The sequence below is a fragment of the Oncorhynchus mykiss genome, chromosome 16, assembly GCF_057628025.1.
Source record: "Oncorhynchus mykiss isolate SJ-2025 chromosome 16, ASM5762802v1, whole genome shotgun sequence".
Lineage (NCBI taxonomy): Eukaryota > Metazoa > Chordata > Actinopteri > Salmoniformes > Salmonidae > Oncorhynchus > Oncorhynchus mykiss.
Genome location: NC_143037.1, coordinates 57667409 through 57690916, shown reverse-complemented (window position 1 = coordinate 57690916; position 23508 = coordinate 57667409). Strand labels below are relative to the sequence as shown.

Genomic DNA, 23508 nt, shown 5'->3' with positions numbered 1-23508 from the left:
AATCAGCATACCAACAACAAAGTCCTGTATTAGCTGTCCGATAAAGCCTTCTGTAGTGCGGGCTAAAAACGCAGCACCACCCACGATTATGTGGGGACGGGTTGTTCTCTAAGCAGGGGGGGGGGGGGGGGAGACCGATGACATACTGTATCAGACCAACTCCTTGAAGTTTGCCGTTGTGTTTACCCCCCTCACTATTTGTTTTACCCTTTAGTCTGTACACACGCTTGGGATATCGTTTTTCAAAGGAAACGTTCAGAAATCATTGGAGGATGTACTTCATGGATATGACTTTCACTTAATCAGGGTTAAATAGGGGTTGATGCCCCCCGCCTTGCATTAAACAATAGCTCTTCCATAATCAGGAAACCATAACATTAATTAAATGTATATTTTCATCCCATCTTGAGTCAGGGATAGAGAATGAGAACTGGAAAGCCAGTGAGAAAACTGCCCGCAGCCTCCAACTATCCCTCAAAAACACCAACATAAACAGCAATATAATAAAGACAGGGCAGTTTAACAAAATGTTTGCTTTATTCTTATCCAGGACAACTCATTCAGAATGATCAAGGAGAAATAAGCACTATATTCTTGTTTTACATTGTCAGAGATGGTACTTTAGCTGAATAGGTCAAAGTAAAACAAAATGAATATATAATACATGAATCAATACATGTGTGGAGTTAATGATAACAACAATAGCCCTGAAACATAGGGTATTCTGTGGTAATCACCGGCACTGAATCAATCAACAACAGTAGGAGAGCTTTCAGAAAGGACTCAACCCCAAAGAGGAAACACTTTTTATTGAAATAATATTTTATCAAAGCTTCTGTTCATCTTCATAAAATGTTTCTAAAACTTCTCTTTAAACCTTTATTTTTTGTGGGCATTTTAAACGTTTTAATTTGTTTCTTCTTTTTCACCAGGTGTCTGTGTGTGCATGTGTCCTTGGCTGAGGTTTGTGTGTGTGTGTGTGTGTGTGTGAAAGAAAAGGGCACGCCTGTATGTATGTATGCATGTGTGTGTGTGTGTGAGAGAGAGAGAGAGAGAGAGAGAGAAGGGCAAGCCTGTGTGTGTGTGTGTGTGTGTGTGTGTGTGTGTGTGTGTGTATGATGTCCTTGCTGAGCTGTGGCGGCGTTAGAGTGGTAACAGCAGGGACGTTGCTTTTTAAATTGTCTGGAGCAGGTTCAAGCAACTAAGAATGTCTGTGTGTGATATTTATGGGTGAGTAGAAAGTGTGTGTACCTATGCGCAAGCTTACAAAGGAGTGTGTTAAGCTAGAAAATGTGTGTCAGGGTGTACTTCTGTAAGTGGTCTATGTATCTGTTCATCAATGTAAATGTGCGCGTGTGTGTAAGGCACGGAGAAGGGTGGTCATTTCAGGTCCATGCTGGAGCCAAACAGAGCCACTAGCTGTTCCTCGTAGTGGGTGATGTTCCTCTTCATGATCTCCTTACAGGAACCCAGCAGACGCTCAAACGCCTGAATGTCTATTACTGAAAAACACAGACAAAATCACTCACACAGCTGCACAACAGATAGATGGCGACATGGACCCGTATTCATAAGGTGTCACGGAAAAACAGCGCTGATCTAGGATCAGGTGCCCCCTGTCCATGTCATCTTATTCATTAGGATGTAAAGAGCAACACTGATCCTAGATCGACACTCCTACTCTGAGATGCTTTATGAATAGTGTGTCCTGGTAAAGGAATAGAAATACACTGTTGTAGCCTATGCTCCTGTATAGTTTATTTCCAACAGTTCTTTGCCATGCTTAGCTTAACCACCACACGGGTTGAGCCGGATATAGACCTTCCTGTCAAAACACTGAGATAAAACTACAGTACAGCACACTGCTTTCAAATTAACATTTTTTTGCACTCTACACCTGTAGAATTGTTAGATGTGTGTACACTTTGAAGTCATAAGAGAGATGACTATCACTATGAGAGAGAGAGCATCACGCAAACACCTGTTTGTCTGAGGGAAACATCTCTGCATTAGGTACTGAGAGACCGTGAAGGAGAGATACTCATCTAGAACACTTACAAGCCAGTAATCTGCAGTTAAGATGATTCAAGGAGACAAGCAGAAAATACCGCTCTCTGTCACACTGATGGACACCCACTCAGAGCCCAGGGCCTTTAAAATAAACTGACACACACACACATATGTGTGTAGATGTATGAAGTGGCCTTACCCAAGCACTTGACCTCTCCCACAGCATACGCTGATGCAGCGCGGGGCTTGTTGGTGACCAGTGCCAGCTCCCCAAAGTACTGACCCCTGCTACAGCGGGTGATCTCCACCTCCGCATTATCCTCCTGGTTCACCTTCGTCTGGGGGAGAGAGGGGGAGTGAGAGCAGGGTACAGAAAAAAAGAGGACAGGATGGGTTGTGGCTGATTTTGTTTACGATGATTTTTATATTTTTTTGCCGATTCAAATGACTGGTTGCCGATTTCAAAATTCACAAAATGTTTTGTCATGGCACACGAGCCACAGTGCCAAGGAAGCCCAAACATGTTGTTCACTAAGCAATAGGCCATGTCTGTTGCAGAGAGCTAAGAACAAGCCAGATCTGGGTTCAAATACATGCGTATTTAAGTATGTTATTTAAATACTTGGTGTATTTTCAAATAATGTGGCCAGATCAGCTACTTCTATTTGAAGTATTTTCAAATAACTATCCTAAAACTATTCAAATACGTTTCTCCAAATACATTTTTTCAAATACCCCTAGGAACAAAACAGACATGGGTTCAAATACATGGAGTATTAAATATTTGAAAATACACTTGTATGAGTATTTTCAAATACATTCCAATATTCAACTACTTGTATTTTCTGAGAAAAACTATCCAAACTACTTCAAAATATATTTTAAAGTAATTGAAATAACCTAAATATTATTTGAACCCAGGTCTGGATAGAGCCATGAGAAAATGAGTTTTGCTTTGTCATGGATATAAGATAGTACTTTTTAAAATCCATTTAATTGCACCAGCTAATACACAAGACGGCAAAAAATAAAATGCACAAGAATGGAAATACAGACTTAAAGCAGCACATCAATGCATTAGAAAAATGAAAAAGCCTCAGTGTAAAACTTTGTCTTACACTGTTCGGTTTTATAAACAAAGTGCTGCCACACCATTTACTAAGAAGAAATCAGATGGAGAAACTATCAGGGTGAGAAGGAGTTCTGATGCAGGTACAGCCGTCTAGTGCTAGCTAACATTAGGAACCATAGTTTGTTAGCTAGCTTAAATTATTTTTTGGGAAGGACATTTTGTGGATTGTAGATTTGACAAATATTCTGATTCGAATCAGGTAAATGTTGGCGATTTTTTTTTAAGGTACGCCGTGCTCAACTTTTAATTATTACTATTCATATTAATAATTATTATAATTCAGATCATTAGTCATACCATCTTTGTGTTTGGGTGCAGGGTTAAGCAGTACATATGAGAAAAAGAGGAGAGAAAAACAGGGTGACATGAACATAAAATAAAGGCACTTTTTCCACATTCTCTGGTGATGAGGCAGAAATGACAGGAGAAAACAAGTACTCTTACTTTGCTCTTCATCATTATCTTCACGTCTCCGGACTCCACAATGTAGAAACAATCTGCCCTGTCCCCCTATACAGCAACACAAACCGTTTACAATTGCCCATGGTCATCGTTACTAGTACGCTTTACAGTAATACCAAGAGAATCTTGGAGAACATCCTACCTGCATGATGATGCGTTCTTCATCAGAAAACGTCTTCATTCCTAATACATCCACAATCTTCATCCTCTCAGATAACTGAGAGACAGAAGTTTGATAAGGAAAAGCAAAGGGAGACGTCCAAATCAAATTAATATCAGTGCTACATTTTTCACTGTCGAGCTTCCTCAACTTCCTCCCATCCCACTCCCCTCACCTCCAGAGACTTCAGTAGGGGCACAGACTCTACAAATTGCTCGTACAGCCTCCTCTTTTTGGCGTTGTTCTTCACAATGAGCCTACGGAACGTGGCCCGGTCCTGGTAGTGCACACAGACAGGATAACACAATCACACCGACACAAACTGTTTCATTCTCCTGCTATAGGTTACATATCTAACAGACAAAAGGTATGGATAGGTGTACTAATCTTCTATAATATTTACTATCATGATTAAAAATATTAATCATAAAGAATTTATTAAACTTTTATAGCACTTTTCATTACATAAAGAGTATTAAAGACCAAAGAATCTTAAAGCACAAAATCTAAGATCTATCTCCTACAAATTAAAGACCCACAACAGCCTCCCTGGCACCCAATTTATCACCCAAATGGGAAAAGTAAAGAAATAGCTGTAGCGGGTCTTTAAAAACACTGAACAAAACAGGAAATCCAAAGACTGAATAGAATTAAGATGGGCTTCTGCTTCTCCAACAGAAATCGCAATCAGACTTGTCGGCGATGTCATGACGACGTTGGCTAGCTAAGCTCATGAGTAGAAACACGACGTCAGGTCTAAAGGTCGTCTCGTGCCGAACTGAGCATGTGCAAGCAGTAAAACTAGATTTATATCGATATGAAGTAGTTTGACAAAAATGAAAAGGTGTCAGTTTGTCACTCTCATGAGGTTGGAGTACTAACATGTTCAACTACTTAAGACATTGGCTCAAATCTAGGTTGTGCCTTTAGATTGAGAAAATATACAAATAAGGAACTATTTTTCACTTCTCTCATTGACTTTTCAAACCCCAAACACTGGCCCGGTTTGTTTGGCAAGCGTTCCCAGAAATCTTGCGATGTCTGGGTTTAGAAGCTCTGTGGTAAATCTTGTATCTGTAATGCCATTATGTTTACCATTCTCCCTAGTGTCCACTGGGAGGTGCTGTGGCAGAACATAGCAGTGAACTAGAGGTCAGAGGGTTAGGCCAGTGTGTGTGTGTGTGTGTGCATGATTCTCACCAGGCCCCAGAGCGCCCCCTCCTGGGTGGCAATGATGGTGGCAGCACGGGGGGTGTTGTACATCAGTGCCAACTCCCCGAAGCTGCCCTTGTTGTCATACTGGCCCACACACTTTCCTACGCCATCAATCAGTACCACTATGTCATAGATTCCTCTGGAAGAAGAATAGGGCGAGGGAGACAGGGGGAGGGGAAGGGAGAGAAATGAAGAATGTTCTAATAATATTTGAGCTCTCTACAAAATGCATTGTGTATAGTAATAACATAGGAGATATTTGCAGACTAATCTTCATCTATAATAAAGTTGATCAAAAAATTGGAGTATTGGGCTCTACTCTTGGGATTAACCAACCAGGGGTAGGGGGACTAACAGCACGAGGAGCTCAGTTCTGGGAATTTATTTGGATGATACACCACCTGATTGGCTGCCAGGGTTGCATTGTGCTGTGGTAGCCAGTGAGCATTCACTTTGTTTGGGGGGGATTAGTATGATGATCACTTGGCTATGTAGGTGACCAGGGGGTTTCCCATGAGGCTTTGCAAGGCAACACACAGGGAGGGAATAGGTTTTAACATGCTTATGACGTGCATCTAGCCCTAAGCCTCTCAGGGTGAGGCACTAGCATGACTGAGGAGGGAGCTTAAGGTGCAGAGAATAAGCCCACTCATACGCTGCGTCAAAATGGCACCCTATTCCCCATGTAGTGCACTTCTTTTGATCAGGGCCCACAGGGCTCTGTTCAAAAGTTGTTCACTATATAGGGAATAGGGTGCCATTTGGGAAACACCCATGAAGCCTAGGCCCAGGACACATGGCGGAAACAACAACTAGTAAAATAAGGCTCAAGGGGGACTTTTGTATTGTGTTTGGTATGAACGCTGCTTTCTAGCGAATGCCTTGATTGTAACGATTCTGAAGAAACCGTGCACGCACACACACACCTCTCGATCACATAGAAGTTGTCTCCATCGTCTCCCTGGTCGATGACATGCTCCTGGGGCTGGACACGCAGTTCAAACATGGCGTCCAGTACCTCTGAGAACTGTTCCTGTGAGGGAGGAGGGCAGCAGCAGGAGGGAAAGAGGATGATTGAGAACAAAGACCACAACAATCACTGTCTGAAAAAACTACTCAACTTAATAATGGACGGAGTGAGTTGTGCCTGTCTGGCAGATTGTGTATTACTGTGTGTTACTGAGTGTACCAGTAAGTAAAGACCAGGAAACCTTAACCTTTTATGAGTCAATGTGATCTACAAGCTATTAGAACAGAAGTGCATACGACGGTGTGGCCCGTTATACTCTATTAGAGTGTTGGGGTTTCCTGTCACTGTGTGGTTAAAACCTCGGTCTCATCTTTTCTACCTGTTCCAGGGTCTTGAACAGTAGAATATCTTTGCAGGCGTCCTGCAGTCGACAGCGCTGCTCGTCTGTTTTAGGATGCACCACCCTCGGCTCCTCCACCTCGTCATCGTCGTCTGGGTTAAAGGCCTCCGCGCACACTGGCGTGAGAACACTTAGATTGTAACAAACACTTGGGGGGTAAACACAGATTGCCATCCTGTAGTCCTAAAAAAACTGAGTTACCTCTGGTTTGTTCGGCCAGTCCTATGGTGGAAATGAATGGGTGACAATGGGATTTTGGGATAAATGCTGAAAATAAAGTCTGAGGTTAACACAGGCTTAGATGTTATATGTTTTGTTTTATGAGACAATATCAGTCAGTTAACATGACCTATATGTGCTGTTTGTGCTTAAAGTTTTGATTACATAAATGACTCAAACTGTAGAAAAAGTAAGATCTCCTAAGCCGGTGTTATTGCAGACCTTATTTTCAGTGTTTACATAAAAACGCCATTCATTTCCCCCAATAGGCTTTGGCCAACGAGCCATGGCGGAGTTAGTGCCTACAAAAATATGCCATTACTATTGCCATCTATTACCACTTAGACTAACAGATGCTTGGGGGGGGGGGGGTCATCTTTAACACATAGAAGGAACAATATTACCGTAACACTTAAATCGTAACATGGTGGGGTAAAGAGTTCTAACTTATACTGTAACACATACGGGCCTGGGGGCACAATATTAGCACCACAATCAATACACCTAAAGACTCATTGTAAGGGATTACTCTGTGTGCTGGACACAACGAGGGAAAACATTGAAAACCACGCTCCAGGGGACTAATATCAGTGTGACACACACCTACTAGTTATCAGTGTTCAGTGGTACATTAAGACAACCAGTGACTTAGTGTTAACACCAAGCAGGCATAAAGAGGCCAGGTAAGATTACACCAGATCAAAGCACAAACACTTCACATGCAAACAAACATCGCTGCTGCAGATTACATTAGGGCAGTACTATTCAAAGTCAGGTGGGTGACCCCCGGAATTGCAGTGGGGTAGGCAAAAAAAGATATACACAGTGCCTTCAGAAAGTATTCATACCCCTTGACTTATTCCACTGTTACAGCTGGAATTCAAAATGTTTGTTCTCACCCATCTACACACTATAATGACAAAGTGAAAACACGTTTGTAGAAATGTCAAATTTCTTGAACATGAAAATGCAGAAACATCTCATTTACATAAGTATTCACACCCTAGTCAATACTTTGAAGACCCACCTTCGGCTGTGATTAGAGCTGTGAGTGTTCTTGGGTAAGTCTAAGAGCTTTGCACATGTGAATTGTACAATATTTGCCCATTATTCTTTAAAAAAAAATTCAAGCTGTCAAGTTGATTGTTGCTTAACAGCCATTTAAGTCTTGCCATAGATTTTCAAACTGATTTAAGTCAAAACTTTAACCAGGTCAATCAGGAACATCTAATGTCGTTTTGGTAAGCAACTCCAGTGTATATTTGTTCTTGTGTTTTATGGTATTGTCCTGCTGAAAAGGTGAATTAGTCTCAGTGTTTGGTAGGAAGCAGACAACCAGGTTTCCTCTAGGATTTTGCCTGTGCTTATAGCTGTATTCCATTTATTTTTATGTTAAAAACTCCCTAGTCGATGACAAGCACATACCATAACATGAAGCAGCCATCACCATGCTTGAAAATATGTTTTGCTGTATTACTTAAGTACTTTTTTTGCAAACAGGATGCACGTTGGATAATTTTTTTCTGTATAGACTTCTTTTCACTCAGTAATTTAGGTTAGTATTGTGGAGTAAATACAATGTTGTTGATCTATCCTCAGTTCTCCTAACACAGCCATTAAACTTGAACTGTTTAAAAGTCACCATTGGCCTCATGGTGAAATTCCTGAGCAGTTTCCTTCCTCTCTGGCAACTGAGAAGTGACTGGGTGTATTTATAATTGCAGTAACTTCACCATGCTCAAAGGGATATTCAGCTTCTGCCTTCTTTGCGAAGCATTGGAAAAACATCCCTGTTCTTTGTGGTTGAAAATGTGCTTGAAACTCACTACTAGATTGAGGGACCGTACAGATAATTGTATCTGTGGGGCACAAAGATGGGGAAGTGATTAATCATGTTAACTATTATTGAACACGGAATGAGTCCATGTGACTTGTGATTTGTTGTTGCCATAAAAAATAAAAAATGCATTGAATACTTAAAAAATATATTTTAATTTTAAAAAAAATCTAATTAATTTAAAAAATCATTTCTACAAACAAAATTCCACTGACATTATGGGGTATTGCGTGTAGATCAGTGACAAAATGTGGAAAACGTAAAGGGGTGTGAATACTTTTTACTGAGAAAGATCATTTGAAAAATAAAAATATTGAGTAAATGTATGTTTTTGTTCTAGAGAGATTAAAATGTAGCCTAATGAACTGAAGGTTATTTGTTGATGTGAAAATAACGGTGGAGACGCCAGCCTAACTGGCGAGAAAAATGGAGTCGCCAAAAAATTGGATAAAAAAAAAACTTTTAAAAAACTGGGTCCCTGCTGAAAAAGTTTGAATAACACTGCATTAGTGAGTAGTGACATCAAACAGGACTTACCCGACACTCTCCGGTTATATCTGCTGGGAGGAGGGGCTGGAGAGAGGGAGGGAGAAAGGAAGGGAGAGGGTTGGTGAACACTCTCTCCTGTTCACAGATCGCTGCAACTGTAGAGCCTGTGGTTACGACCTCTGACATTGCTAGCACTCTTGAAACGGCAGAGAAAAACAACTCAAACACATGAAATGAGACCGTGCCGACACACACAATATTCTACACTGCAATAAAGCCAGACAAAATAACACAAAAGTAGAATTTAACAGCTCTTTTATGTATTTTTAAGCTGATTAAATGACATGATCATTGCAGGTGCACCTTGTGCAGGGGACAATAAAAGGCCACTAAAATGTGCAGTTTTGTCAAACACCACAATGCCAAAGATACCTCCAGTTGAGGGAGTGTGCAATTGGCATGCTGACTGCAGGAATGTCCACCAGAGCTGTTGCCAGAGAATGAAATGTTAATTTCTCTACAATAAGCCACCTCCAATGTTGTTTTAGAGAATTTGGCAGTACGTCCAACCGGCCTCACAACCGCAGACCACGTGTAACCACGCCAGCCTAGGACCTCCACATGAGGCTTCATCACCTACGGGGTCGTCCGAGACCAGCCACATGGACAGCTGATGAAACTGGAGTATTTCTGTCTGTAATAAAGCCCGTTTGTGGGGAAAAACTCATTCCGATTGGCTGGTCTTGGCTCCCCAGTGGCTACACCCCTGCCCAGTTGTGAAATTCATAGATTAAGGCCTAACGAAATTATTTTAATTGACTGATTTCCTTATGAATTGTTTCAATATGAAATGAAACTCAGTCAAAACGTTGAAATTGTTCCATGTTGCATTTATATTTTTGTTCAGTATAGAAAAAGTGCATCATTGTCAAAATCTTTCACTATCGCTTTAAGATCAGAGTGACAAGTTACAACATATTTGTAGCCAACAGAGCGAGCATTGGTGCAAATGAGAGCCATGAGCACACAGCCACCGCTTGCTCGTCATCTCCCTACAGTGCAGTGGCAAGCATGTGTTACGTTTCAGATGGTGTTAACATAATTACATTTTTATGGATTTTTGGAGTAGAATATATATTTTTTAAAGTCACCACAGTTGTTCTACAAATAAACATTTCCCAGGGGGCATGTGCACAGACCCCCGCAGCAAAGAGAACCCCCCCCCCCCAACCTTTGCCACTGCTGCTCAAACAGATCCTAGGGGAAACACTATATTAACATAATGATTGTTTCAGTGTCATTATTCTAAAGTGCATTTGTGGGAAGCAGGGGATGAGTGTAGACTAAGTGTGTCATTGTGCAAGGACATGCGTGTTTGCATGTGCTGTGTAAGGAGAGTGTATGAAGTGCTCTTGCCCGTCATCATGTGTGGGGGATAGCAAGTGCCTGAAGTTGCCATGACAACAAAACACAAGGAAGACCCCATTGCCATAACAACCCCCCCCCCTGAAACCACTTCTTCCTAAGTAAAAGGTCCCCCCTCTACCCAAACACCCACTCATAAACTCCCTTAAGGACGAGACGTTATCACTGTCTGCTGGCCTTACTAATTGCAGCTAGAGCTAAAGACAATCAAAGTGGTACTTGTTCGTTGAACAGTCATCCCTCACCCCCCCGCCTGTTGCTCTCTCCGGCTTTCTCTCACTATCTCTTAGTCTCTCACTATCTCTTAGTCCCTCCCTCTTTCCCTCCTTGTTCATGCCCACCCCTGTAAAAAAAATAAATCAACCATGATAAAGTGGAAAAGGAAACAAATGCAAAAAGGAATGAAGTGTTTGTGCTCGCAGGTTACGTTCTTGCAGTCTTCGACAGCCCCCCCCCGTGCAGATGATCAGACCTCAACGCCTGGAGAAGTGTTTCTCCTGGCCCCACATGAACATGACAGAGCATCATCTCATATGCACAGACAGAGTGACTGTTTATAAAGACAGGGCTGTGAAGCAGCAACCAGTGTCAATGGCCTATTGGGCAGAGCAGGAACACACAAGGCCATTGAGAAGGGAAGTGTAGTTGTGTGGCTGGAGGGTGGGGGACTAGGGGGAGACTAGGGGTTAAATCAGCACATGCTCAGTGTTGGCATACTGTTCTGGTTAGAGCACCGCAGGGACAGGACAGGGGCGTCTGTGTCTCCAAACCAGCACGGCTGACCTTGCCTCCGCGGCAGAGCCAGCCATGGAAGCAGCAAGGACAACAGAGGCGGTTAGCCTGGCAGGGAGCTCTCCCTTTTAGATACTACCACAGCTGTATACACCTGACTCCCCATGAAAACAATCTTTATTGCAGTCAGGGCTGTCACACTGCTCAGATGATCAGATCTCACAATGCCTGGAAAAGTGGATCATCATAACTCAGGAAGCACATTAATAAATATATAGTCTGAGATATGAGATAGCACAGCGGCAAGAGATGAGCTGGAAGGCGAGCACATAGAAATGGAATGAATAGAACAAGGTCCACCCATTATGCCATCATTGACTTGAATGGGGACACCTGTTCTATTCATTTTAATTATTGGCTACTAATTCCTTGACGCAGCCATAGTGGACAGGGTGCCAACTCAGACGCAGCCATAGTGTCTGCTAGCTTGTTGTTGATGCTCCTCTGTGCTTATCCAGAACATCTCTTCTGCTAATCTAATTGTTTTGACACAGCCTCCTAACCAATAATCAGTGAGGCCCAAGCAGGGTTGGGTAGTAACGGATTACATGTAACTGGGATTACGTCATCAGATTACAAAAATGTACTTTCTTAAAAACAGCTTATTACTTTCGGGATTACTTCATCTCATGTTAAGAGGTAATTTTATGAAATTGCCATTGCTGTCATTTTGCACAGCATCAAGACTTATCACATGCTCTCAAAGATTATATTGTTCGGTTGATCGTCCATCAAGTGTGGATGGCCTCTTATGGTAATAGGCTATATTTCGAGTTGGCGATCTAGCTAACTACTTCCTCAACTGGTGAATTAGCCACAAATTAATTAGCCTGTGTGATATTAGTGCCCAAAAAGATGTAGAATAATGAATGTCTATTGAACCCAAAAATAGATCTAAAAATTCTGGAACCCTTATTGCCTAGTTATCATACACCAAATTCATGACAAACGCTGGTTCAGGTTGCACATCAAGATATCTGGTGTCATGTATTCGTGCCTGAACATGTTGTTAGAGTCAACTTTATTTCTTGAATCATACCGTTTTCGTAGTCTAGTACACTTCTGAATGAAACCCTTTGAAAGACTTTATAAGACTGAGGCTACAAATGTGTTCAATTGCATGACCCCACTGCAATTGTGGCGCAACCAAGTCATGAGCTGGTGCCACCAATTGAAAATGCTAGTTTGGAGCCCTGTGACTATGCTCTTACACATCGAATATAACGTGTGAATTATAGCATATACTCTCATGCTAGTCCCCATTTGGAAATGCTCATGTTACTAAATTTAAAAAATGCTATGTTAGATTCATGTTTTAAGTATGTCTGGGTTTTAAAAGTGAAAGTAATTCAAAAGTATTCCAAATGTAATAGGATTACATGACTCATTCTGAGTAATTGAAAACGATTACGTTACTGATTACTTTGTTTTTCAAGCAACTGTCATCAGTAACACACTACCTTTTTCAAGTAACAGTGCCCAAACCACAGACAATGAAGTATGAACTAAGGCTAATCTTGTCTAGGTTCCATTTTTACATGTTTATTTAAACACATGGATGTAGCCTACTCACTGCTTTTTTTTAATGATTTAGCCAGGATCGTCTAACAATTTAAAATGTTTTCCAGGGAGACCTGGTCTTGCTCACACACACGTATGTTAATGCAAACACGTTCCAAAAAGCCCTGATGGGTCAAGGAGCGTTGCCATGGTCTTCATTCACCCAACAATGTGCATTTATATTCCTAGACGTCACCAGTCAATGTGGCACATCCCAAAGTGCAGTGCTCAGCACTCTTCGACAGCACTGTATAGATTAGTCACAAGGCTTGTGTAATGAGTAAATCCACACACACAGTCCACCATTTTCCCTGAACATGAGGATGATGGTGTGGCAAGGTAGCATATACAAGTGTTCCTGCAGTGTTCTGCTTTAGAGACTTAATAACTTTGTCATGTTTTGGTAGCAGATTGTAGAGGCCCCAGCCACACACTACAACAAGACATGCTTAGCAAGGACCGCTGAAAATCATTTATCGTATGGTATGTCAGTGAAATTGCTAGGGCAGGCCAAACACTGGGAAAAACATGTACTTACGGGTCTAATTTTCCCACACCCACAAGTTTACCACTGTGTGATGGAGAACATCAACATTACACACGCACACATTGTGTTTCTGCTCTTTGCAAGAGGATTTCCACTACAAGCTGAGGTACAAGAGATTACTCTGAATTTTCAGCTTGACTTTCAACTGTCATACTCATGGAAATTAACTACAGTATATTTTCTCCCCATGACTTTTCCAGCTTTCCCTCTCCCCTGTCAATCTGCCTCCTTTACTACACCCAACCCTCACTTGTCTCCTCTCTCCACGTCCCCCCCCTCTCATTCTCCAGGCTAGTCCTTAAAAGGAGAAGTGGCCTTGTCCTGTTTAGAGCTTGCGTTGTTAACCCCTTCTGGACTGTCAGTGATGGGTTAGCCCCTATATGTCAGAGCGGTCTGGGTGCCAATTTAATGGCGGACGCGCTAGCTAGGACCTTGGCCAAAGACGGAACTCCCGCCCCATTGGAAGGCTATAGCCTAAGTCAAGAGAAAGACTTTAGGAGGAAGAGCCGTGGAAGGTTGTGTGGTCAGAGAGACAGTAGTGATGGTAACAAAGAGCACTGACTCACTATCTGGGCCCATTTAAAGTAACAAAGGCTTCCTGAACCCACATTATCAGGCTTATGTTTAAAATGTAACAATTGAAAGTGTGTAAACTATCAAAGAAATACTAGATGGGTAATGGGATTGGGCAGAATGCCTAGCAACCAAATATGAACATATTGGCCTTTACAGAGCTGTGTAGACTAGACTTGCTCCTGAAAATCAGAGTGTGGTGCTGGTGCCAGGCTGGTGGATGTCCTAATTTGACCAGCCACCCCGCTTCACCACTGTCCTGTTGAGATTTTTTTTCTCTCAATGCAAAAATCATGCTTGCAAATGCTCTGTGTGACCACCTGCCAATGTAGCTGGTAGCGATAGACATTCTACCAGCCATTGCCAAAATATACCAGCATTTGGTGTGTGTTAATTTCCCACCCTGGTGCCCTTTCAGATAATAAATTATTGAAGCTATGCAAAGATGCCTGTATCAAAGCCACTTGTGGATGGCTGAGGACTGAACTATTACTGAACCCCTGCACTTTATCTACTGTGTGATTAGGCAAGGTCGCTGCCTGTCCACTTTATTCCCACTCCAATGTGTTTGTGAGGACAGCGCCAAGGTTGCCGGCCCAGTCTGTATTCCCTCTGCACTGACAGGACAAGGTCACCACAAGCCAACACAAATTTTTGTTCCATGTTCGTTCTGTGGGGGGTGTCAGACATCTTCCATGACCATTTTCATGTATTGCAGCCTATACGTCAAAAATGTAGTTGCTTGGGATAAAGGCGTCTGCTAGTAAAAGGTCATAAAAAAAATGTAATTGTTTTTAAATATGTCATATATAAAATGCTATAATAAATACCAACACATCTATTTGTTAGCAAGCCAGGCCCTGAAGGCCCCCCCCCCCCCCCCCCCGCAGCATCTTTACAGCGACTGCCTGGTGCTCCCACCCTCGAAGCCCCTTTGTCCCGTTAAATCGTACAAATTACATCTTCTCCCTAAACCACCTTGTCTAATCAGATTGAGAAGCTATCCTGTTCGAGAGGGGAGAGAAAATGGAAAAGAGTCAGGGAAGGACAGCCATGACGGTCTGTTTTCAACTTGATTTCAATTTCAACGTTGATATTACAGTGGACCGGTAGCATCATCAACGGAAAGGCTAATTGATGCACAACGACCGATGATTAACTATCTGAGATAGTTAATAAAAGCATGCAACAAGAGAAAATGTTTGCAGTCTTCCTGTTAGCCATATCAGAATTTATCAGAGGTTATTATGCATTGCATGACAATATGTTATTAGAATGATCCAAACGGATGGTTTCTACATCCTGCAGTGTAGGGAAGCCGCATAAGGTCCACGACCAAGTGACTAAACACGGTAACAGCCCGTCTTTCAACGTGGTGACTTCATACAGTAAAAATGGCATATGGGAGAGCGGGCCGTGTGAAATGCATATAAAAGAGAGGATGTGATTTTCCTTATTTTTCTGCCACAGGAAATGGGCAGGGAATGAGGAAGTGCCAAAGTTCAGATGCTTTTCAAAACGTGACTAATAAATGAAGCAGTAAACTGCATGCATGCCTAGTTTGCCTCCCCATTCACGCTCACAGGGAGAGACGGGGAGCGACTTTAAAGCCAGTGTGGAGTGTGGCTCTCAAGGGATGCTATCCATTAGATTAGCCTAAATGCACAGTCTGGACTGGTAATTAGGTCACCTGTTGCACAACTGACAGGGACCACATTTTCCCTAGTGATGGGCGGGAGGATTTCTATAGTAGAGTATCGCAATATGGGCCCAATCTCTGTCCATGCCACATAAGACTAACTGACATTTGTTATTTCTCTTCTCAATGGCACCCAAACTTGTTTTTCAAAGTTTGTATGTAATGCAGAAATACTAGGATATTTCCAAGAGTGTATTTTCAAACTGCTGTGACAGAAAATGTAATGTTTTGGCATGTTCCTGGCAATCATACAGCTGGGAGTTGTATGGCCAGTTCATGGGATCCAGAATCTGGTTACAGCAAACCTGAAGCAAAGTGACCTCACAATGGTCTGCTGTTTGTCATGTCTTCGTTCAGGTGACTCATCTATTCATAGGGCCTTATAATGCCCTATCAGACAAGCTATGAAGTGCCGGTGTAAACAATTCCTTCTCTGCTTATACAAACTCCCACTTTTAATTAGAGGTCGACCGATTAATCAGGGCCGATTTCAAGTTTTCATAACAAAAATCGGTAATAGGCATTTTTGGACACCGATTATGGCCGATTACATTGCACTCCACGTGGAGACTGCGTGGCAGGCTGACTACTTGTTATGAGAGTGCAGCAAGGAGCCTAGGTAAGGTGCTATCTAGCATTAAACTTATCTTATAAAAAACAATCAAACTACACATGGTTGATGATATTACTAGTTTATCTAGCTTGTCCTGCGTTGCATATAATCGATACGGTGCCTGTTAATTTATCATTGAATCACAGCCTAGTTCGCCAAACAGGTGATTTAACATGCGCATTCGTGAAAAAGCAATGTCGTTGCACCAATGTCTACCTAACCATAAACATCAATGCCGGTCTTAAAATCAATACACAAGTATACATTTTTAAACCTGCATATTTACTTAATATTGCCTGCTAACATGAATTTCTTTTAACTAGGGAAATTGTGTCTTTCTTGCAAGCAGAGTCAGGGTATATGCAGCAGTTTGGGCTTTTTTAGTCCGCCAATAATCGGTATCGCCGTTGAAAAATCATAATCAGTCGGCCTCTACTTTCAATACACCCCCCCCCCCCCCCCAGTTCTATTCTCCCCCTCTTTAGAGCTCATCTATTCCTCTGAAATGTGCAAAAGATAGGCTATTGGTTCAAATGAGCCCAAATTGCAATTCTACCTCAAGGAAAATAGGATTTATGCAACAGTTTGTTTTCAAAACTATACCATAATTTATTTAAGTAGCTTAAAATGGGAAATCTGCAGTACAAAGAACAACAAAGCGGTCACACCTCCACTGAGTTGGTAAACAGCGAAGGGACAGGGCTGGAGAAATGTAAGCACAGACATAGCTATGAACACAAGGACTGACCATCCATGAGATCAAAATGACAGTTTTAACCATGTGCTGAGGCTACAGTATACAATGTTTGATTAAGATTACTTTGTTTACAAACAAAGGAGTAAAATAAGCTTATATTTTGGGTTCTGATGGGGTTACACAATTTAACTAATCTAATCAGACACTTCTATGTTTTAGTCTTCAAGAATGTATGAATTTAAGTCAGAAAATTGATGTAGCAATCGCAGAACAGACCCTTTTAACTATGGAGCTGAATATTACTTCAGCTACGGTCACTTACACAAACATGCTACAAAACTTGATTATCCTCAGTACATCAAGTTTGACGATGGGAACCCTATCATGAAGACAAAAAGTCTGCTATAATACGCCAATAACATTAAGAAATGTCCTAGTGGGTCAGTGTCTGCCTCTCAGGGGTATGAGAGGAGTTGTGTTATGCATGAGATGGTTTCTCCACTAAGAGAGGAATTCAAATAGATGCGATTGTCATTAGAGATCTGTTTACACACACCCCACACATATAACCAATGAGGTAATTGCAATCAATCTCACAACCGCCAAATACAGCCAGAGATTAAACTGAATTCCAAGTCATTCCTCAGCCAATGAAAACACATTTTGGAATTGCTGTGATCACAGACCGGAGCTCATTGACAAAAACAGAACGTCCATTCACAGCAGAACAGCCCCTGAAAAGCAATGCGATCTGGGTCACGTTGCTCTCTCAGCCTGCAGAGAGCAGCGGACTTCCTGGCATCTTATGTCCGGGAACAGCCTGGGCTGGCAGATGTTATGCTGGCCACATCTTGTTTCTGTAAATAGGGTTTTCATGGCCTGGGTGTGTGGTGAATGCACTTATGTCATCATTGAGGACATTAACAGTAAGATCAGCAGACATCTGATATAACATGTCTAACCTATATAACGTCACAAACAGGATTGCAGCCATAAGTCTTACTAGTTTAGTTAGGGTTCTCCAACTCCAGTCCAGGAGTGCTACTGGTTGTGCAGACTTAGTCTAATCCATCTGTACTCATCTCTAACAAAAAGCATGACAGTATTCCGTTTGGGTAATGATTAAGTGAATCGGCCACATCAGGCTGCAACTTACGCTCGAAATCAGACTCGTCGGACCCGTCTTCATCGTCGCCATTTGACTCTGTTTGCATCGGCTCCCCATCGAACACCACTCCCTTCCCGAGCTTGACAGCAGCACCGCCCCCATCTTGGCTTCTGGTGTCCCGCAAGCGCGTGAAATATTGCACGGCGAATTCCACCAGGTCTGTTGGCCTTTGTCGAAGCACCTCCACAGTGTAGCCTTGCAGCAATTCCGTCAATCCCACCGGTATCTCGATACTCATGACTGTTTTTCGAGGGTGCTATCTAACTAGAAAGATGTTCAGGTATACTGTTTTTCGTACAAAAAAAAAATATATGAATTCAATATCCGTCCATGTGTTGCACGCTACAGCTCCTACTGGGGGGAGATAGCTGACACTTACAACAGCTTCACAAAACTGGGTTAGCTTGCTGACATTGATAAACAGTTAGCGGTTGCAAATTTGCTTAGCTAGCTAACAAAAATGTCCAAGCAAGTAACGTAGTGACACTGTCGATGGAAGGCCGGTATTGTTGTGTAAAGAAAGCAATATAACCCCAGTGACGTTAACGTTAGTTTATGATATCTGAGCTGTCAAGTTGGGTAACTAGATAGCTAGCTGCTGCTATACCAAGCTGACAAATGAGCTCGATGGCTAATAAATGGATGCCACAAATGATAACGAACGTTGTTAGTTAGCTACAGTAATGTTACTATAGTTTGTTCCCTCGCTGTCCTCCCTGTTCTTTATTTCGCCTCCTCTTTTTCGCTTGTTTCTTTGCCAGGGTAGCGACCAAACCCCGCCAGCTAGTGGTATATCCAATCAATACCCGATCAAAAACTTAACTGATCAGCGAACAGGCGATGTATAGTACACCACCAGCCAGCAAACGTTAGCCTATAATTAATGGGTGGGCACTGGGACTTGTTACGTTAGCTAGCTAGATTAGCTAACTACAGTACTAGCCAGTTGGTTTCGAGGAAAGAAGAAACATCTAATTAAATATCCGAAGTATTTCGCCTTTGTATTATACGGATAAAGTAATGGCGGCTAAAATCTACCAATAACGTCCCTTAAACTAAATGCCGGTAGCTATAACTAACAGCTGACTTCTTATTGCTGAGTCCAGGCAGACAGTTCAGTTGCAGCAGACAATCCGAGCCCGGCTTAATTCCAAGCCCCTGTAGACAAAGAGCGGTAGGAACAACCCAAACGTTAGCTTGAATTACCCAGTGTTTCTCCAACGTTAAAATAAAAATGTGTGGCATAAATATTGGTAACGACGTTCCTCGTGATTTTCCGTAAATCTGTTTCTACCTCCAGATGAGGCTCTTCTTTTCGTTACTTCGGGGTGAGTGGTAGACACGGTTGATTGACATGCCAATGTACCAATCCAATCTAAGACTCATGACACGCAAGGATCAATTAGGGGATTCGATGAATTCCCCGGGTGAACCGAGTTAACATTGAATACATTCGATTTTGAACCGGGCTTCCTCCGGGCGTGAGCCGGGTGTCCCGTTCTGGCAGACGGGGAAGTCGGCTCTAAAGAAAAGTGACAGGTTAAAGCTGCAATATGTAATATTTACATATAAATGTGAGTTATAGATCTGTCATTCTCATTGAAAGCAAGTCTAAGAAGATCTGTTCTATGTGCGCAATTTCCCGATCTTAAGTTTAGTTTTGCATCTTTTACTTTCGGATTTGTACACCATCTTCAACTAGCTGAAAATACAGCATTGTTGGGTATTGAAAATATATTTCACAGCAGTTTAGATGGTACCATGATTCTCTACATTATGCATAGTTTTTTTTTTTGTCACAAAATGAAATTAGTCGAAATATTCGAATTTTTGCAACCAGGAAATGGCTGAGCGATTTCTGCATATTGCACCATTAAGTACTTGGAGTAATGAGTTTGATTATTTCGATAAAGTGATTGCTTTAAATAAAACATCTTTATCTGCCTTCCCAATGAAAATAGGTGTATGTTTCTGAACGATGCACTATGCTGTATTGTTGACAACAGGGCCTGCTCCAGGCATAAGTGATCGCTTATGGTTGTGCATCAGCATTTTTTCTCTTGTTATGTCAGTCACTGACAGTCACTCAGCCATGTCAGCTAACAATGTTTTGATTGGTAAATTAGTCTAGCCAGCTATCTAAACTTGTAGTAATCATGGCCGAATACCAGATAGGCATGCAGGGCACATGCCCAGGGGCCCTGGCCTCCAGGGGGCCCACATTGATTTTTTGTTAGTCACGCTCACTCAGATATCATTAACATGACATACGTCTAGGCAAAATGTGTAGAATTGTCAGAAATTAGGTTTAAAACTGAAATAATGTCTCTCTACCCCATTGCAAAATGGGTAGAATTGCAGGAAATTTTCTCTTTCGCTTAGGGTCTCCAAAAGGCCAGCACCGGCACTGGATAACAATATGACCAAGTGCTGCAGATTACTGCTCATTTTTAGCAAACCGTGGCAGCTTCAAACCGTGGCAGCTTTATTTGTATTTATTAAGGATCCCCATTAATTGGCGCCACAGCAACAGCTACTCTTCCTGTGGTCCAGAAACATTAAGGCAGTGATATACAATTTAAAATATTACATAAACATTACATTTCATAGCACTTTTCACAACACGTGTTCCCTCAGGCCACTACTCTACTATCACATATCTACAATAGAAAATCCATGTGTATGTGTGTGTGTCTTATCATGTGTATATGTCTGTGCCTGTGTGTGTGTGTCTCTACACAGTCCTCCCTGTTCCATTTAAATAAAAATCTAATTTCACTGCTTGCATCAGTTACCTGATGTGGAATAGAGTTCCATGTAGTCATGGCTCTATGTAGTACTGTGTGCCTCCCATAGTCTGTTCTGGACTTGGGGATTGTGAAGAGACCTCTGGTGGCATGTCTTGTGGGGTCTGCATGGGTGTCCGAGATGTGTGCTAGTAGTTTAAACAGACACATTGGTGCTTTCAGCATGTCAACACGTCTTACAAAAACAAGTCGTGATGAAGTCAATCTCTCCTCCACTTTGAGCCGTGAGAGATTTACATGCATATTATTAATTTTAGCTCTCAGTGTACATTTAAGGGCCAGTCGTGCTGCCCTGTTTTGAGCCAATTGTCATTTTCCGAGGTCCCTCTTTGTGGCACACGACTGAACAGTAGTCCAGGTGCGACAAAACTAGTGCCTGTAGATCCTGCCTAGTTCATAGTGTTGTTAAAAAGTCAGAGTGCTCTTTATTATGGACAGACTTCTCCCCATCTCAGCTACTGTTTTATCAGCATGTTTTGACCATGACAGTTTACAATTCAGGGTTACCCCAAGCAGTTTAGTCACCTCAACTTGCTCAATTTCCACATGATTTATTACATGATTTAGGGTTTAGTGAATGATTTGTCCCAAATGCAATGCTTTTAGTTTTTTGAAATATTTAGGTCTAAATTATTCCTTGCCACCCATTCTGAAATGAACTGCAGGTCTTTGTTAATTAAGTGTTGCAGTGATTTCACTCGCTGTAGTAGCTGACATGTATGGTATTGAGGCATCCGCATACGTAGACACACTGGCTTTACTCAAGGCCAGTGGTATGTAATTAGTTAAGATTGAAAAAAGTAAGGGGCCTAGACAGCTGCCCTGGGGAATTCCTGATTATACCTGGATTATGTTGGAGAGGCTTCCATTAAATAACACCCTCTGTGTTCTGTTAGACAGATAACTTTATCCACAATATAGCAGGGAGTGTAAAGTAGGCAGGAGGGATGTACGTTACACTATATTAGGCCAAGCCTTTGGAACTATGATTTTCCTAGATATGGCTACTAAATTGTGATCAAATCAAATCTTATTTGTCACATGCGCCGAAAACAACAGTGAAATGCTTACTTATAAGCCCTAACCAACAATGCAGTTTTTAAAAAATACCTAAAAAAAATAAGAATATAAAATAAAAGTAACAAATAATTAAAGAGCAGCAGTTAAATAACAATAGCAAGGCTACTCACAGGGGGTACCGGTACAGAGTCAATGTGTGGGGGCACCGGTTAGTTGAGGGAATATGTACATGTAGGTAAAGTTATTAAAGTGACTATGCATAGATAATAACAGAGAGTAGCAGCAGTGTAAAATGGGGGGGGGATGCAAATAGTCTGGGTGGCCATTTGATTTGATGTTCAGGAGTCTTATGGCTTGCAGGTAGAAGCTGTTTAGTAGCCTCTTGGACCAAGACTTGGTGCTCTGGTACCGCTTGACATGCGGTAGCAGAGAGAACAGTCTATGACTACGGTGGCTGGAGTCTATGACTAGGGTGGCTGGAGTCTTTTACAATTTTTAGGGCCTTCCTCTGACACCGCCTGGTATAGAGGTCCTGGACGGCAGGAAGCTTGGTACTCGGGGACGTACTGGGCCGTACGCACTCCCCTCTGTAGTGCCTTGCGGTCAGAGGCCGAGCAGTTGCCATACCAGGCAGTGATGCAACCAGTCAGGATGCTCTCGATGGTGCAGCTATAGAACCTATTGAGGATCTGAGGATCCATGCCAAATCTTTTCAGTCTCCTGAGGGGGAATATGTTTTGTCGTGCCCTCTTCATCCGATGGATTTGGATACTGCTTTAAAGCAAAATTTTGCAGCATTAGTAAAGATGTGATCAATACATGTTGATGATTTCATTCCTGTGCTGTTTTTAACTACCCTGGTAGGTTGACTGTTAACTAGTAACATTTTTAAGCCTTTTCTTGAGTAGGCAGCTTGATGAAAGCCAGTCAATATTTAAATCACCCAGAAAATATAGCTCTTTGATGATATCACATACATTATCAAGCATTTCACACATATTATCCAGACACTAACAGTTAGCACTTGGTGGTCTATAGCAGCTTCTCACAATAATGGGCTTTATGTGAGGCAGATTAACCTTTAGCCATATTACTTCAACAGTATTTAACATTAGATCGTCTCTAAGCTTTACAGGAATGTGGTTCTGAAAATAAACAGCAACACCTCCACCATTGGCATTTCTGTCTTTTCTGTAGATGTTATAACCATGTATTGCTACCACCACTGTATCATCAAAAGTATTATCTAAGTGAGTTTCAGAGATTGTCAGAATATGAATGTCATCTGTTACTAGCAAATTAACATATGTAGCTTAAGAAACAAGGTTAATAAAATCAATAATTTGCTTAATTGAAACCCCTCAATCACATTGTTGCTCAAACAGTTCAGCAAGACCTAGCAATACAATATCGCTACACACATAATCCAAAAAGTAAAAAAATATCAGAAATATCTAAGCAATGTCAGAGTCCGGAATATATACCAGTCAAAAGCTTTAACACACCTAATCATTCAAGGATTTTTCTTTATTTGTACTATTTTCTACATTGTACTAGTAGTGAAGACATCAACATTATAAAATAACACATACGAATCATATAGTAACCAAAAAAAGTGTTAAACAATGAAAATATATTTTATATTTGAGATTCTTCAAAGTAGTCATCCTTTGCCTTGATGACAGCTTTGCACACTCTGCATTTTCTCAACCA

At 41.7% G+C, this 23508-nt stretch overlaps 1 protein-coding gene across 1 annotated transcript; it reads right to left on the bottom strand.

Annotated features, from left to right (window-relative positions):
- Window positions 1-518: 518 nt before the first annotated feature.
- LOC110492322 (cAMP-dependent protein kinase type II-alpha regulatory subunit) lies at window positions 519-21910 on the bottom strand. The gene is made up of 10 exons (XM_021566540.3): window positions 17957-21910; window positions 8943-8978; window positions 6329-6465; window positions 5906-6012; window positions 4965-5118; window positions 3940-4041; window positions 3747-3821; window positions 3587-3652; window positions 2210-2348; window positions 519-1502 (listed from the first exon to the last, which is right to left on the bottom strand). The coding sequence occupies exons 1-10, from the start codon at window positions 18204-18206 to the stop codon at window positions 1381-1383; spliced, it is 1188 nt and encodes a 395-aa protein (XP_021422215.1). The 5' UTR covers window positions 18207-21910; the 3' UTR covers window positions 519-1380.
- Window positions 21911-23508: the final 1598 nt, after the last annotated feature.